This window comes from Coloeus monedula (genome assembly GCF_965178545.1).
Source record: "Coloeus monedula genome assembly, chromosome: 24".
Taxonomy (NCBI): Eukaryota; Metazoa; Chordata; class Aves; order Passeriformes; family Corvidae; genus Coloeus; species Coloeus monedula.
The window spans coordinates 4,896,998-4,915,082 of record NC_138804.1 but is presented as its reverse complement, the minus strand read 5'-3'; the positions used below and the strand labels follow the sequence as shown (position 1 = coordinate 4,915,082).

The window sequence follows — 18,085 nt, the reverse complement described above, 5'->3', positions numbered from 1 at the left end:
GGGGCGGGGCCGGGGCCGTTCCCGCGTTACAGAGGCGGGGCCGGCTCGAGCCCTCGGGGGCGGGGTACCATTAGGCCCCGCCCATCACGGCGCCGCGCGGGGTGCGCCGGGATAGCCGCGCGCCGATCCCCGCCTCCCATGGTGCCCCGCGCCGGCTGAATGGGGCAGAGCCAAGATGGCGGCGAGCGCGGCCCCGGCGGGCGGTGGGTCCCTGTTCGAGTGCCCGAGCTGGTGAGCGGCGGCCGAGGGGAATGAGGGGTGCGGGGCTGCGCTCCCTGGGGCCGCAGAGTGCTGGCCGGACCGATGGGGTCCGGGCCCGGGCGCGGCCCTGCGGGTACCGCCATCGACAGCATCGGGGGCGGCCCCGGGCCCTCCCCGCTTTGCCGGGGCTTTTCCCAAGAGCTCAGACAGAATATGCGGTGTGGTAGAAATTAAATATCCTGCTCAAGGGATGTATCTGGTGGGGGAAATCTGTCAGCTTGAAAGTAGCCTGGGGGGTTTATTATCTTGAGTTAAGAACTCAGGGCTGAGTGAGGTGTCGGAGAAAAAGCATCGCGACCATGCATTTGGCTGGGTTAGACGTGGGAAAGCCCGCGGTGGAAGGGATCCCTGAAAATGTCCTGCCTCGCCCTCCTGCCGGGAGTAGAGCTTTGGATCAGGGTATACTTGTTCGTTTGTGATGCATCAGTGAAGAGATCTTGGGTCTGCTGTCTTCTTTGGGTGCCAGAACATTGGGATGGCTACCCAATGCTCTGGCACTTGTATTTTAAATCGCACAGGCACACCACTGCACCTGAGAACTAGAGCAGTTTTGTGGTCCAGCTCTGCCTGTCCCTGCAGAGCCCGGGCTGTCCCTGCACACTCAGCTGTGTTATGCCTCTCAGTGCTTTGTAGTAGTGCTCAGTGCATGAGTGCGTTTTAATTTAGACCTGGTTTATAAGTGCCTGCTTTAGTTAGTACAGCCATTTAACTCTCTCATGGAAAAGAAATCGTCATTATTTTAAGGTCTTTTTTGTGCTGAATATACACAATAATAAACATCTACATGAGACAGGATGGTGTTCCATAAGATGATGACACAATTGACTAGATAAAGCCAAAAATTATTCTGGGTATTCAACTTGAAATTTAAAGTATCATCTATTTTACTTTTTTCCTAGTGTTTTTGTACAACAGTAATCACAATATGTGTTATATTCCGTGGTAAATTGGAATTACTTGTACCTTTGAAAGCTGTAGATGGAGCAGCTGGGGAAGTACAGCTTGTGAAATGCTCAGTCTCAGTGGCTTGCATGCTATTGCAGAAGAATTCGTAAAGAAATCCCATCTGGAAGGGAGAACTGTAACACCTGTAACTGTGAGGGCCTCTTCAGGTATACCTGTTTTATGTCTTTAGCTGCAGCAGGGCAGGGTCTGACAGAGAGAGTTTTCCTGTGTTCCTGCCCTGGTTTGGTTCTGAAGCACAATCTTGTGCTGGATGAGAAATGAGGTTGGATCTGGGAGATGATCCAAACCCAGGAGTAAGGGGAGCGTGTTCGGGTGCCAGGTCCTGTTCTGTTCTCACATTTTTAAGATTTTTTTGTAATTCACTTATTGCAACCTGAATGTCCTTTTACAATAATATTCCAAAATTGTTCTCAGGTACAGCAAAGTTCCTGTCTGGACTCTCTCCTTATACATTGTAAGGAAACTTTTCATTTTCTCTTGGACTCAATTGTATGTTTGTACATTGTAATGGTTTTAGGGACCAAGTTGGGCCATTTGTGTGTTTGTACCTGTGAAGTAAAGGAGTGCCTGATACAGTTTGATCTTGGCCAGTTGGCACGTGCAGACATGGCAGCTAATACCAGGGAAAGCTTTGTGGTTTTCCTTCATGCTCCTTTTGAAACCCAAAAGCTGTTGTTTCATAAGAATAAAAATAAAAGAGTGAACTAGCAGGGAGCCAGTCTGGAGAGCTTCCAGTCACAGTGTTTGTGTTCTGCTGAATAGTGAACCCAAAATGGGAAGTGTTGGGTGATGCTGGCTGCTGATAACCATGGCCTCATCCTGTAGAAGTGAGGAGCGCTCCTACCAGGTAGATTTATTTATTTCTGGTTATTTTTCTGTTCTGCAAAACAAGTAGACTATATTTCACACTAAAGCTCTGGATGCCTTCTGCTGACATCTACTGAGCTGCAGATTCCAGCTCATGGTTTTAAAGTATTTGTTCCTTTCAGAGCCAACCGAAGAGTGCACAGGTATAATGTGGAATCAGTGATGGGCCTTTCCCAGGTAGGATTCTCCAGAGTGGAGGTGGTTTGCAGTAGCAGGTGCCAATAGTGGTGTTACTCAAAGCTCTGACTTAAAAGGGTGTAAAGGGTATCCTGCAGGAAGCTTGGTCTTGCACAAGCACCAAAAAGTATCCTGTATAGGCAGCATTGTAGGGCTTCATTCCAAGAGCTTTGGGTGACCAAAAGCATGGAGTTGCAGAGAGTCTTCATAGTCAGAAGCAGATTCTTCTGTAGTGAATTACCTTCAGCCTCATCGACGTTTATTAAAATCAAAATCACAGTCTTCACCTATCTGTTTTCCTGCTTCTAAGGAAAGCTGGCTGGAGCCTGTGAACACCAATCATATAAGAAATACATTTCAGATATAATCAAAAGGAGTAGCTTTTTTCCTTGCTTTTAAGTTATTGCCCATGCTTTTGAAATTTGCTTCCATCATTGTACCTGTTCTCCCATAACTTGGGTAGTATTTGAGAAAAGACTTCTGCACTGAAATTCCCAGTTTTCTTCAGTTTTAAGTTGTGGCTTCGATTTAGTTTTGTGCTGTTATAGGTTACTTCTTCATAATCCATAAAATATTTATTATTTCTTTCCTTGTGTTTCCAGCAGCTAAACTTGCTTAAGACAGATGAAAAACAGTGGTTGCCATCTGAATAGTGCTTGCTGATGCCAGAATGTGTCTATGCATGTACTGTAACTCCTCTGTACACGTTAGCAAAGATTTAGGCTGTGCATTTACAGTTGGAATAAAGATGGTGTCCCTACTTCCTGTAGATTCAAACGTAGCTATACCATGAGATGAGAAAATGTCTTTAGATAACAATTACACATCTTAGTTTGATTAAGGCTTTTGCAAACCTTCTGAGCTGGTTTTAGGGAGTAAAAGTGATTTTTCTGAGGTACAGAGTATCTGGTGTATAGTTTCAAAGTGACCATCAGATGTTTAATGGATACTGCCTGGCTGTACTTTTGTCCTAATGTAACTTGTGTTTGGAATTGTGACTCTTTCTTTACTCTGTCTTGACACACCAGTAGTGGGGATGTCAGGTTTGTCCTGGAATGGACATACATTAGAAATAGTTTGTTTGAAGGCAGCAATTCTTTCTCTTTAGTTTCTTTGGCCAAGAACTGGCTATTCCTGGCAATGCTTTTACACAGATTTCTGGAGAGTGTGAGCTCCAGACTTCTGCAAATTCCACCCTGTCCTTGAAGTTGGACATGAAGGTATGTACAGTAGTCACAGAGGCCAAGATTTTTAGGAAGTGGCTAAATTTAGGTTCTGAGTCCACATTTAGAAACCCAAATAATTGACCTAATTTTAAGCTAACACAATAGAATTATGGCTGTCCTGTCTATGTCCTTAATAGCAACAACTCAAAATTTCTTGTAGTGACTTACTTCAGTCAGGCTGCTGAGTTTCAGCTGGATTTAGATATTGTAACCTTGTTGGGCATGTCAGCATTGAATCTGCCCTGTGGAAGAGATCCTGATTTGTAAAACTTCAGTTCTCTTCCTTGGCACATTCCAAAGTGTTAATGGCCTTGGCCTTCTTTTCCAAAATGGTTTTTCTTTGTTACATGGATACGGCCTGGCCTGTGGAGCATGAGGTGAAGAAAGCAAGGAAACACAATTTTCTGTTTCTAGTACAGAAGAAAGATTTCTTTGCTTGTGGGTATTTAAATGTTTTTAAAACCTGTGCCGAAACTTGGTTTTGTTCAGTGGTATCCCTTGTAAATATTTAATTGCTGATCATTGTAAGCAGTTGATGTCTTCTATAAGGCCAGCTAATCCATGCATGCAGCTGCTGTGGGAAATCTCCAGCGTCACCATGTCCAGCTGCTCAGGCGTGTAGGGAAGGGACTCATTATTCAAAGCAGGGAAGCAGAGGTGCTGTGTCTGCGAAAGGCTGTCAGATGGACCATCTCTCTTCAAGACTGTTTCTCACAGGACACACAGGAGATGATCATTTTAAGACGCAGTGGAGGATTCATACAAGAGCCATGCACTTATAAAGAATTGACTTTGAAGAGTTGAACAGTCTGTGGGCCGACCCTATTAGTATTGGGTTTTTTTATTACTTACCTTGACAAAAGTGACTACAATACTTGTTAGTGACATAAGTGTGATCAGCATAGAGACCAGAGACTTATCCAATCCTTTTGGTATAATATGAAGACCAGGACAGTAAAAACAAGATAAAATGCAGAAGTGTATAGTGGAAAATGGAGACTAAGAGCAAGAACTTCTTGAAGCCAGAAAATAACCATTCAGAAGTAAAAGGAGCCAAGTTTATATTCAGAAATAAAAGAACAGATACACAAGTATATAGTCTAAGCACAGGGTGACCATCAGTCACCAGCAATACACAACTGTTCAAAAACCAATGAAAACACTACTACTGTACCTGATGGATAATAATTTGGGGCAGTCCCAAGCGCATCTACAGGCTGGGTGGAGAATGGATGGAGAGCAGCCCTTAGGAGGACTTGGGGGTGTTGCTTGATGAGAAGCTCAACATGCCCCACCCATGTGTGCTGGCGCCCAGAACCACCCCACTGTGTCCTGGGCACATCCCCCAGTGTGGGCAGCAGGGAAGGGGAGATTCTGCCCCTCCGCCCTGCTCAGGTGAGACCCCACCTGCAGAGCTGCCTCCAGCACTGGCATCCCAGCACAGGATATGGAGCTGTAGGAGCAAGTCCAGAGGAGCCCATGGAGATGCTGCAAGGGCTGGAACCCCGTTGCTCTGGAGCCAGGCTGGGAGAGCTGGTAGTGTTCACTTGAAGAGAAGGCTGCAGGGAGACCTCAGAGCCCCTTCCAGTGCCTAAGGGGGGACTTTGGACAAGGGGTGGGGGGACTTTGGACAAGGGGTGGAGGGACAGGACAAGGGGGAATGTCTTCCCACTGCTAGAGGGCAGGGTTAGATAGGATTTTGGTAAGGAATTCTTCCCCGTGAGAGTGGTGAGGCCCTGGCACAGGCTACCTAGAGAAGCTGTAGCTGCCCCATCCCTGGAAATGTCCAAGGCCAGGTTGGATGGGACTTGGAGCAACCTGGGCTAGTCCCTGCCCATGGCAGGGGGTGGGACTGGATGATCTTTAAGGTCCCTTTCAACCCAAACCATTTTGGGATTCTGCGTGTGAGCTAGAGAAGTGTCAGTGCTGTTGTAAAAGATGCTCATGAAAATGTGTAGTCTTGTGTTACATGTACTTAATGAAGCTTACCTTTACTTTAAAAAGGGAATATTTTTTATAACTGAAGGGAAAGAATAAGAAGAATTATGTGATAAAAAAATTATATGGAAATCCAGCTGTCAGAATACGAATGTTTTCCTGGTAGGCATAAATGCTACAGTCCTGTCTCCCTCTGATTTCTGCAAGTGAGTTACACTTCCAGTATATCTGCTCTCGCTCTGGAAATGTAGGAATAATCTTATGAAACAATTGTTCCATTGTTGCTCACTACTTAATACTAATTTTCCTATTTAATTCAGTGTAATTTGAATTAATTTTTTATGTCATAAAACCTGAAGTTGTCTCTAATAGAATATTTATGGCCTTGCTCTCAATTAAATTTTTTATACAATTTCCAAATTTCACTGTATTCCATGAAGACTTTGTTCCTGAGTTAGTAACCAAGGGAACCAAAGCAAGCTAGTAAAACCTAGTTCTGTGTGGAACTGCACTGTAACAAGAAAAGGTGCATAGTGCCAAAGTGAAATTGGGCAAATGCTTTAATCCAAGTGGAATGCTTTGTTCAATCGAAGCAGGCACGTTTCTAATCAGAAATCTTCCTGAAAACACAGTGCAATTTATTTTTGTTTGTTTGTTTTAAATTCAGGGAAGGTCTGTAATCATCCAGTCTGAACCATAGGCTTTTTAAGCTGTGTTTCTTACAACTGGAAGTTTAGCAAGAATGATGCTTCTAAGAGCAGAGGAAATTGTCACCTAATCCAATTCCAGTGCTGGCTTGGGCTCAGTTCCTGTGGTGTGTGTTGTGCTTTGAGAAGGGCACATCACTCATTTCCATTAGTGGTGCACACGATGAGCAACAGCTTTGTGATCAACAAATATCTTGGTAAGAGAAGAATTTTATTTATTCTGATTTCTTTTTATAGAAAAGAGCATAAAACTGGCTGAAATCTTTGAAAACAGCAGCTTAGAGGGTTTCCTGTCACAGTGTGGCAGTGACCAGTAACTTAACGCATGTCTGAAGTATTCCGTCCTCTTGTGTGCACTCTGGGCTTTGGCCATCAGGCACAAAGGGATTTGAGGAGCTGAAGGCTCTGTCTGGGTGATCATGTTTAACATTAAAACCAGACCTAATCTCCACAAATTTTGTAAGTTTCCTTTGTTAAATTAAAATTTTATCCCATCACGCTGAGTGACAGCGCAAATGATGTAAGTATTGGAAAAGACACTCAGATCCAGAGCTGGTTTTTGATCCAGGGCTCCTTGCTTCTTGTGTTTCACATGACAGTGTATACTCTAGTTTTGCCCTGCTCATTGAGGGGACAAAGAGAATGGATACTTACCATGTTTTTTCCAAGCTTTTGAAGGTATGTTCTCCATTATTTTTTTCTCTCTTGCCATCCATGAAGCCATCCATCCTGGTTATCACCCTAGCATCTCCTTCTTCACAAGAGAACAAGAGCTAATACAGCATTCATGATGTTAAATCGTTACGCATTTATAGTTTCTTCCTTCTGATATCATTGCTGTGTCAGCTGTTGAGGAGTGTTCCTCTGATTCCTTCTGAACATGGTCACACGGCTCTGGATCTTTCCTGAGTGGCAGTAAGGAGCCTGGAACTTCTATTGTGTTTGTGTGGTTCAGGTGGTGTATTCTAGCATGGAGTCAGCAGTGCCAAATCCCAACTACTTGAGGATGTTATCTCAAGCAGTAGTTCAGTATCATGAGATTCATTTGTAGCATTTGAATCTGACTTGAGTTTCCCGCATAACTGTTGTCATCAGTGATTTTCCTCATTTGTTTGTTAGCTCTTTCCTTTCAGACTGCATATAAAGAAACCAGAGCCCTCCTTTTTCCTGACTCTAAGTAATTTGCATTCGCCTGCTGGTCTAGTCTTTCCTTTCCCCATCACACCTTAATTTCCACAGGACCATTTCATAATTTGGTCAAAAGCTTTTTTTAAAAACAACAGTATAGAAACCTTGTTTACATCCTCCTGTTTGTCTTCAGTAATTCTGGTAGATTCATAGTGATGCCTTTTCTTGGTCCTAAAATCAAGAGTCAAACATGGTTAGAAGGGAAAAAGGGATTTTACCTTGGTATTTATTTTAAGGATCTTTAGGTGCACACATCCAGGTCGAATGCACCGAAATGCACACCACAATGCACCCCCAAAAGATCTGGTATATCATTATAGGTCTTACTAATTAGCATATCTATCAAAAATTCCCCAATGAGAAGCTTGAATGAGCCCCCTCCCCAAGGAGCCTTCCCCTGGATGGTTCTATCTGAGTTTACAGAATGTGTTCTGGAGAGGACCTTGGGCTCTGGGGCACACTATCCTCTACCTCCGAAGCTTCTAAAATGTTGAGTCTCTCAGCTTGGCAAACAAGTCCAAGAATGGAGGCAAAAAGCACTAAGAATAACAGAAGTTGTAACAAGGTATAACAGGGGTGTAAAAGAAAAGGCAAAAAAATCATCATGGCATCAGTAGAATCCCAGAATGGTTTGGGTTGGAAGGGACCCTGAAGTTCATCTTAACTCCACCCCCTGCCATGGGCAGGGGCACCTTCCACTATCCCAGCTTGCTCCAAGCCCCGTCTAACCTGGCCTTGGACGCTTCCAGGGATCCAGGGGCAGCCACAGCTGCTCTGGGCACCCTGTGCCAGGGCCCCACCACCCTCACAGGGAACAGTTTTCTCCTTATACCTGGTCTAACCCTGCCCTCCTTCAGCCTAAGGCCATTCAAAACCCCTGTGAATGCCTTTTCTCAAGTATTATTTTTAAGTATTATCTTAATCAGAGATACAGGAAGCTGTACTAGAGATACTTAGCCCAGCCTGCTCTTCAGTCTGGAAAGGAACAGCTGAGAGAGGTGTTGGGTGTCTTGAATAGTGAGCTGAGGTTCTGCAGGAAATGCGTTTCCTGTCCTTTTGAGGAGGGACAAGAGTTTGCAAAATGAAATTAATAGCAAGCAGATCTGTGGCCAAATAGTGGAGAAGGTGCTTCAGCTATCGCTAGATGATCTATGAAATTATTTGTGTAAAATTCTGTGAATGCATCGTTTACGTGGGTTCTTAAAGCAGTTCAGTTACGTGGCTGTTTAAGTGGTTGGCAAGCATGGCTCAGGAAGTCTTTGAGTTGGTAACTGATGGAAACTGGGAGAGTTTCCCTGTGTGAGGCACCTGATACTGGTTACTGAAGGCAGTTTTTATTTTGCAGAAGGTTCCTTGCTCTGAGTTTGTCACTTTCATCTGCTTGATACAATTCCACAGGAATGTGAAAGATAAGTAAAGTTCTTGACACCCCACAGCAGCAGCACTGCCCTCCTGATTGAATAGTGCTTTCCTTTTCTAGGAGAAATGGTGTTGAGAAACATGAATACAGGATTATGGGCCACTGTGTAAATAGTTTGCCACTTGTATGCAGGTTTTGAAGAGTATAATTTTAATCAAACTTCATCTTGCAATAAGAAAACAAAAACAAAATGCACACACACAAAAAAAAAAAACCCAACAAAAACAAACACCAATAAACCACGAAAAAACAACACCAAAACCTCAACACCCCATTAAAAATATTTAGAGTATGAAAACAGCCCATTTTGTAACTCCCCATCCGTTGTACAGATGGGGAACAACAGTTCCGGAGTAGATGCCAGTCTCAATTCCCTAGTCATTTCTCCTCATGCATGAATATGCCCACTTTCTCTTGCAAAAGGTCAACTTACTTGGGTAATAAACATCAGTTTTACCCAAATACCATGTCAACTCCTTTCCCAGGGCATTTAGCTCTTCTTAAGTAGAACAGAAGCTCATTCAGTGCTTGGTTGTATTCTGTCAAACAAGATGTTCTTCCAGCACGGTCATTGTCATCTTGGGATTTTTACCAGGACTGAAAGGAACAGATTATGTCTTTTCCAAAGAAAGGTCCATCTTTAATCCAATAAAAAATGTTTCTCTGGCTTTTGAAGAACCATCATCCCCACATATCATCAGTTTCCCAAAGGATAAGAAATGCTGAGTGTGGATGTGCAGACAAGATAGATCCCTGTTCTGGGCTGGCTTTAATTATTTCCTGTCTCTGCTGGTTCTGCTCAGCAATGCAACCCCTACAGTGTCCTGAGGAGGGAGCATGGAGGGGCAGGTGCTGATCTCTTTTCCCGGGTATCCAGTGATAGCATTGTGTGTGAGGTCACATCTGCAATGCTGTGTCCAGCTCTGGGCTCCTCAGTATGGGAGAGACAAGGACTCCAGGAGCAGGGCCAGCAGAGGCTTCAGAGATGAGGAAGGGCCTGGAGCATCTCCCTGCCAAGGAAAGGCTGAGAGAGCTGGGGTTGTTCAGCCTTGAGAGGAGACACAGCTGAGAGGGGTCCTCAGCCCTGTGTGTCCTTGTCTGCAGGGAGGGCTCCAAGCAGGGCTTAGGCTCTGCTCCATGGGGCCCAGCAATGGCACAAGAGGAACAGGCAGGAACTGATCCCAAGAAGTTCCACCTCGACATGAGGGAGAACCAAGCCCTGGTGCAGTGACCGAGCCCTGGAACAGGCTGCCCAGAGAGGGTGTGGAGTCTCCCTCACTGGAGATATTCCAGAGCCATCTGGACACAATCCTGTGGTTGTGCAGGGAGGTGGGACCAGATGATCCACTGTGATCCCTTCCAACCTGAATGAGTCTGTGATTCTGTGACAGCTGCATCAGGGGAGGTCCAGACTGGACATTAGGAGACATCTCTTTACTTGAGAGGGTGGTCAGACACTGAACACATTTCTGAGAGAGCTGGTGAGTGCCCCAGGCCTGTCAGGGTTTAGGAGCATTTGGACAGTGCCTTTAATAACATGCTTTTGGTCAGCCCTGGACAGGCCATTGGATTGGCTGATCGTTGTAGGTCCATTCCACATGAAATATTCCACCATTTTCTAGGTCAGAACTTGACTTTGCTGTATGTTGTTTCCAGATCACTCCAGAAATACACTTCAAAATTAGTAGCATCAGTTGATATCTGCGTTTCTGTTGGACAGTGGTTTAAGCAATAGGTTGCTGAACTGTTAAGTGTAGAAAACTGGTATTTGAGTTCTGTTAGAGTGCCTGGCTGAAGGTGCCTAGGGTTTGCAGTTTGTCACTCCTTTTATCAGTTCTTTACTTTCTGACACTTATTTGAGTTCCTTGAACTCACTGTTAGAGAAGAAAAGCTCTAGTGTGGTATATCCTCTCATCTTTTCTCTGATCCAAAGAATTCCTTTAATGATACTGGTAACGCTCATGTTCTTCTTGCCAGTCAGCTCTGTTAATTCTCTGGAAGATTTCACATCTCCCCGGAAGCTTTGGCAATTCAGGAGGCAGTCAGAACATCCTGTGTCTCAATCAAACTCACCCAACTAGTGACCATCACAATCAGTGCATTCGCAGGTGTTATTTTCAGGTCACTTGCAGGATGCTGCCCTGGGGAGGCACTGGGGACTGTGATGCACCATCTGGAAGGTACGGAAGAGCTGCTTGTTTCTCATTTTCAAACACAAGCACTTGTGCTGGAGCCAAGTTGTGATTGGAGAGCATTGCCTTTGGGGCAGTGCTAAGGGCTATTTCTTGTATGTTCTGTAGAGAGGAAAATCTGCTGACTCAAGTTAATTCTTCATCCCTCAGAACAGTGTAGGAAAATTAGTTCAGTGGAGATTTTAGCACATTAGTTAGTGGAAAAGGACTTTTTTCTTTTAACATTGGACATAAGAGGGGAGAAAACTGCTCTGCTGTAACAGCATAGGGCCAGCTTTCTAACAAACTTTCTTCTAGGAGATTTTTGCAAAAGATTTCCTTTCATGTTTTACTCCTTGATCCATGAGGTGAGAGGTCTGATGGGGCAGAGCATGTGAAGGGTGACTGGTACTTCCAAATCCAGGCATTACTTCTGTAATGATATTTGGTGTCTCTGGAGCTAATTAGTTTTGAATATAAAACTGGAAAATCTTTCTACTTTTTTCACTAAAAGGCTTTTCAGGTTTCTAACTTGGGCAGCCTGAACTGTCATACTGACTTTAAATATTTCAAAGGAGTTTTCTGACAGAAATTACTTCTGTGAATTTGTTTTCATGGTATCATAATCAGTATTTACAGCCTTCCTGTGTTCAGTGTTTTGCAAGGATAGGTAGATGGGGGAAATACTGCCTACAAAGGACTCTCAGTTCAAAAGAAGACAGAGTATAGGTAGATTTTTCAAGCACTTTAATTTGTAACTGAAGGCACTACCTTGTAATACTTCTGGGCTTGGTTTATCTGTTCAAAATAAAGTTGAGGGTAAAGGCAGAGTAAAAATAAGAGCAAGGGTGAAACTAAAAGTAGAGGGAGCAATGAAAAAGCAGAGCTGGTATATGGCAAAATATGACCATCAGACAGGATTCAACTGTACTAGAGATCATGGGGGCTCTCCTGTGACCTAACAGGTACAGGGAGGAAGTTGCTAAAATGTGTTAGGACAGGCTGACCATTGAGTATCCAGGAAGAGATCACTGAAAGGAAAAGCAGAGGCCAGACTGAGTAAGAAGTGGACTTGGAAAATGAATTTGTTGAAAGGTTTACCTATTTGGAAAGAAAAAAAAAAATGGGGAAGTAGTTGTTTGATCAGAGTAAGGCTGGTGTGTGAGAATTACCAAAAGTTGTGTTGCAGAGTAACCAGAACTTGGCAATTTCAGAGGAAGGGGGGAAAACAAGTTTTCCAGTGCTCAGAGGCAGAAAGAGGGAATACTGAGAAGTGGACAGGAATCCATGAAAGAAACCTGTTGTTCAGTGAACGCTGAGCACTGAGATCTGTGCAGGGAGCACAGCAGGAGAGCAGTGCTTAGGTGTAGCCTGGCTGTAAGTTGCTCAAGCAGTACCTAAGAGGAGGCGCTTCCCTGGCTGTGCTGGAGGGACTTCAACTCATCACACAGACTTGATCTCACCTTTGAGCCCATTTCTGCTTGGTGGTCTGTCCCCCACATCACCGTAATCCCATTTTAGTGGTCAAGTCACCCCTTCAACAGATTGTGCTGGAGCTTAGCATCCTCTGCTTTTGCTGCTGCTATTTGTTCATCCAAAACAATACGAGTCACTATTAACCATAGACTTGTTAGGGTGGTATATCCACAGTCTTTGAGAAGGGCCCGACAAGAAAACTTGTGAAAGTCCCAAGTGGTCAATTCAGAAAGGGACAGAGAGATCTGGGCAGGCTGGTGTAATGGATTGAAAACAAGAAAGGAAAATGCTTGGGAAAGAAATGAAGCAGAAATAACAGGAGACTGTATTCTTCTATGAAATTATTGAGGGGAGCTGACCTTGCAACACAGAAGAAACCAACAAATGTAAGGCATACCCCAGAAATGTGAACACCTATATTTAACCCCTTCAAACAACTTCAGCTACCAGTGACCTTTCTTTCTTCTCCAGCCACCCTGAGAACATCAGTGCCCATTGTCACTGTTCTCTGGGCTTGCTTCGTGCACTGAGCAGAATGGGAACGTGATCTCTGTGGAGTTCCTCAGCTGGGCAGCAGGGCAGCCGAGAACTAGGTCACTGCTGCTTGCCTGGAAAGCTGGTCCAGCCTTAGAGACAAGCAGCAGAGATGTTATCTGTGAGGAAGTACTAGAGATGCAGATTCTGAGATACCTAAGCACAAAAAGGTCCTTTGCTGCCAAGAGCCCAAGGATCCTGTGTGGTGCAGGGCAAGGTATTGGTACCACAGCAGAGTCCTGGGTTTGAGCACTGTAAATGCCCAGTATGTTTCTGCTAGACCCCATGGGTTCACCCATGTGCTGGCCTTGTCTTGCTGTGATCTGCTGAGTCCCTCGGACCTCTGAGCTCCCTTTGCACAGGTGGGAATAACACTGCTGGCAGGTGAATCTGCTCCACAGGAGGTGAGCAGGAGCAGTAGGGCTAGGGGAGCTGGTCTGCTGTTTGTGTGGAATGTGATGGGGGAGGACCATGCTGCCGAAGGGCAGGGGTTCCTGTAGGACTGTAGTCTCTTCTGTGTCACCTGTGTTGTCAGGGAAGTGCGATCATAGGTGAGTGTGGAGGAGCACTGGCTATTGGCCAGCACTTTTATAATATTACAGGTGTGTGCAGAGGCCCTTTGAGGGTTTTGCCATTACCAGCCTAGAGGGGAAAGGTGGTAGAAGTTTCTGTTCCTCTCAGCAGCCAAGGGTAGAGATGTGCTATTTTGAGGGTGACATGAGAAAACAGAGTCCTTGAGCAAACAGTCCCAGCCTATCCCCATCTCTAGTTGTTGGTCTCTTGCTGCCTCATATCATGTGCTCTCAGGAGTTGCTCTGTTTCTTGTGTAATCAGATGGTTTTCACCTGGAGAGGTAATGTTTGACATGCTTCATGTCCTGTTACCTTCCATCTTTAAAACCATTGCATTAAAAATTAATTGTTGATTAAAATCAACCATTAAAAAATCTTGGTTTATGTGTTGTCAGAAGAAATCTGCAGGGAGGAAAAGAAAATTAGGGATTTTCATATTTTCCCCAAAATATATCTGCTAACATTTGTCTAGGTTTGGTCTGTAGCTCAAGCAGCAATAATACTAATAAAATTTTTATTAAATATTTTGATACTATATTTTTCCTTTCTTTATTTTCCAGGGCAGGGAAACCACCACCTGGCTTACACCTGGATGTAGTCAAAGGAGACAAACTCATTGAGGTATGGAAGTAAGGTTTGATGGATTTGGTGTATCATGTACATAGGCATCAGCAGTAGAACATTTCCCATCATTTTCCACACTTACTCATAAGTATTTCCTTTCTCTCATGTATTCATTGTCTTCAAATCAGTTTGGTTTGCTCTGAAACAATTAATGAAGTGACTTTTCCCTTGCCTGTCCTTTAAGGCAGCCTCATGCTATGCAGGGCTTCCATCAGTTACACCTCTTCCCTTTGTACGGCCTGTTTTAGAAACCCGTCTGGTCAGTTTATTTTTTATTTTGCATTACAGTCAGCTTAAACAGGCATCCTGTATCTTGCAAGAGTGCTGCTCTGTCCTACAGTATGAAATACAGTTTGATTTTTCCTCCCACATTCAGGATGTGCAAACAGTGTTGTGATCAGCACAGATACAGCGAGTTATTTTTATTACAGCACCACCTCATTCTCTATTTCGTATTTTTTCTTACATTACACTGAAAGAAATAAATAAAGAAAAGTCTCCTTTACCATGGTTGACAGAGAGAACCCAAAGCAGTGAATATATTTCATCTGTGGAGAGACTCCTAACGTGAAGCTGACTGAAAAAGAAATGTTTCTGGGCAGCAAAGCTTTGTAATGAAACAGAATTTAGAAGAAACATAGAGATTTTAGTTATAGGCTAGCTGTGTTGAAATTTGTTAGAATAAGAGTGAGTTAGGGCCCAGCTAGAGTTAATTAAAATAGTTAGTTAAGAAGAGCTGGACCTGAAATGAGCTTTAAGATGTGAGTAACTGATTACTGAATAATTGATCATCTGTCACTTCTATGTTTGTTTAGCTGTGCTTAGAATGAGGAACAGAAACATTTGATAAGTTGGTCTAAGGAACAAGGACAATTACAAATTTCCTCCCTCTGTGAGAACCAATCCAAAAGTCATGCAAGAGGAAATTGGAAGGTCACCAAAGTGATTAGTATTGTCAAAACTCAGAGGGGCAAAAAGGTCAAAATGAGGAAGACAAGTTTTACTTTATCCATTTGGAACCGCTCCCCAAATAAAAGACCACCGACTCCATTCAGAGCACACACTGTGGATGCTTAATGACATTTAAGCTCATTTCCATATGAAGCGGAGAATGGGAGGTGTTAATGTTATAAATATGCATTTGTATTTTGGATATTCATAATTTCTGTAGATAAATAAGCTCTGTGTTTGCTGTATCTTTGCACTGCGTATCAAGGAGCTATCCCATGCAGCTGCCCGGCGCTGGAATGAACATACACTTTCTAACTCTAAGCTGTTGGAGAGTCTTTGTCCATCTCATTTGGGTATCGATACTAGATCCCTACCCATCATTTGATAAATCAGTAAAGCTGAGCCAACTTTTCGGAACAAAAATTTGGAAAATGAAGAAATCAGTGTTATATCAAGATCTAGACAGCTTAAGATCTTGGCTGGTATTTAGTGTATGCTACCACATGGAACAGTATTAAGTGTTCCTTTTGGTGTCTAGCAGGAGAGATTTACTGTTTGGAATTTGGTTAAGTTACCAGTGTATTTGCAGTGGATAGGAAAGCAGATAGAGATGTCACAAATAGGTGCCTCACAAATAAACTTGTGTTTTTTCAGGCCAGAAATGAGGTTTTTTCTTTATAAACACGGCTTTTCTTTACAGTCCATTGCTTTTTTGACAGAGTGCTCTTACTCTGGATTTAAAGGCAGAAAATTGACAAAGCCAGTCTTGAGATCTGTGGTCAGCCTTGACTGGAAAGGAGTTAGATAATGCACACAGGTACACAGGTAGTGTACACGTTCACTGCATCTTCAGAGCAGCCCTTTGGCTCATACCAGGCATGGCTGAGTTGGTTCATACCAGCACTCAGGACACTCTCAGCAGCACTTCCCATCACTTCTCAAACCTCTTGCACTGTGTTTGTCTTCAATAAGGGCCGTGTTCTGACTCCCCTGCCACTGTTACACATTCAGAATCATGTTCTGAGCTCAGAGAGCTGCAGTAGGATTGTTCCTGAGTTCAGTTGTCTCAATGCCATCCTGGCAGCAGCACCTGGGGTAGGGCCTGCTCTTGGCACTGAGTTTTCCAGTATCTCTTTCAGGCCATGAATGAGATTTAAGGAGCAAAGCTATACAGCAGTGACTTTGGGGTTTTTGGTATGTGGTAGGTGACCAAGCATAATGCAGCCTTCCCATGTGGGGGATTGATTCTGTGGAGTTTTTCATGTCATGTTTCTTTTGGATTTTTGAGTGTGGACAGAGCTTTAGAATAAAGAGTTCACACGAATGGCTGAATGGCTCCTCAGGTGCCAGGTGAATGTCCATCATGGGAGTCCTGGTCAGGACTGGAAAAAAAAGAAAAATGCCACATGGAAGCTGAGGATGCACCACAGGTTTTAGCAGTGGATGAGAAAATGTGTTTATAAATTGAGAGCCAGGACCATTGTCCTGGTGCTGTCAGGCTCTGAGGCTGTGCTGCCCACAGCTGACAGGCCCAAGCTGGCTCTGTGAGCCTGGTGTCTGTCTGTTTTGGAAAGGTGGGTGGTACAAGCATCCCAATTCCCTTTTCCTACCATCAGCTCTTGATAACCTGAAGAGCTGCTCTTCGCTGCCACACAGAGCACTGAGCGCTGTTAGCAGCCACTGCCACTCTGCTGTCTGGGTACTCGGAGGTTCAGTGGAGGATGGGATCGCACAGAGGTTGGGGAGTGCCTGTGGAGCTGTGTTTTACCTGCTGCTGTTGGCTGTCAGCGTTGCTGAGCTCGGTGAGGCACAGCTCGCCTGCCCCCAGCGTGCCAGGCTGGCTCAGCGCAGGACCTGTGTGTGCCACAGAGGCCTGGTTGGCTGCCACCCTTGGGGGTGTGAGGCACCGTGGGAAGAGCTGGCTCTGTGGGCAGCTCTGGCAGGCTGTTCCATGGAGCACACACGCCTGCCTGCATAGCTGCATTGTGGCCTTGCACTGTGTACAGGTGATGGCTTTAATCCTCTAGTCTGTGATGGTTACCTGAAACAAGTTCCTGTGTGTATGCGTGGCAAGTGTGCAGCAATGAACAGAACTTGGATGTGATCCTTGTGTTTCCCTGTTTAATACAGGTTGCAGAGAGTTTTTCAGTTTTGTCTTTTCTGGTAGCCAGCAGAAACCAAGGAAGACCATTGTTAAATCCTGTGGGTTACTGAGCACTTGATACTAACCGAGCCATCAGTGTCCCAGCCTCGTGCAGAGGCCTGAGGGTCACCCTGTGATCGCTGGGTCTGCAAAGTGCAACAGCAAAACAAGCCATGCAGTGTTTAAGCTCAGTGTGTGAAGGAAGACACTGGGTTATAGCTCAGAGGCACAGAACATTTTGGAAACATTATCTTGAATTAAAGGCAATAAAATTATTTTCTCTGTTGATGATTTGTTGCAGTATTTCCATGAATTTGTGTCTTTGCGAAATCTCTTGGAAGTGCTGCCCAGTCAGGGCAGTATTGTTTATGTGTAACAGGTGCAAATCAAAACTTAAAGGATGCTTTTGGTTTCAGTTGTGGGCAAGAATGAGAAATAGTTTGATCAATTTTTATGGTAATTGAAATTGTGAGATAACTGCTTGCAAAGCTGAGCACTGTGGAGGAATAAATCAGCTTCCACGTGTTATCAGAGCTGTGTTTATATAGGACTTACTTTCAAATTTGCAATAAAAGGAAAAGTTAATACTCATCTTTTTTACAGTGTGGAATCATCGAATTCACTAGTGCAAAGGTGTTGAGCGTGAGAAGAGTCAGAGTGCTAAACTGAATGAGTAAGGAACTCCAGATTATGGGATATAAATCCAGTGCTGGGAAATTAAATCCCCAGAAGACCTAACCAGGGCTCCTCAAAAGATGTGATGTAACAAACAGTTACGGTGTTCATGGATCAACAGCTGGATGAAACAACTCTAATCTTAAGGGAAAATACCAGTAAGACGCATGGATTGATGGTTAAGAAATG

General features: G+C 44.2%; 1 protein-coding gene across 1 annotated transcript in view; it reads left to right on the top strand.

Moving 5' to 3' along the window:
* Positions 1-151: 151 nt before the first annotated feature.
* PPP1R8 (protein phosphatase 1 regulatory subunit 8) overlaps positions 152-18,085 on the top strand; it is a 28,126-nt gene continuing 10,192 nt past the window's right edge. The window contains exons 1-2 of the mRNA XM_082296431.1: positions 152-231; positions 14,064-14,124. Of these exons, the coding sequence (XP_082152557.1) occupies positions 176-231; positions 14,064-14,124 (117 nt within the window). The 5' untranslated portion in view covers positions 152-175. The remainder of the gene's footprint in view (positions 232-14,063; positions 14,125-18,085) is intronic.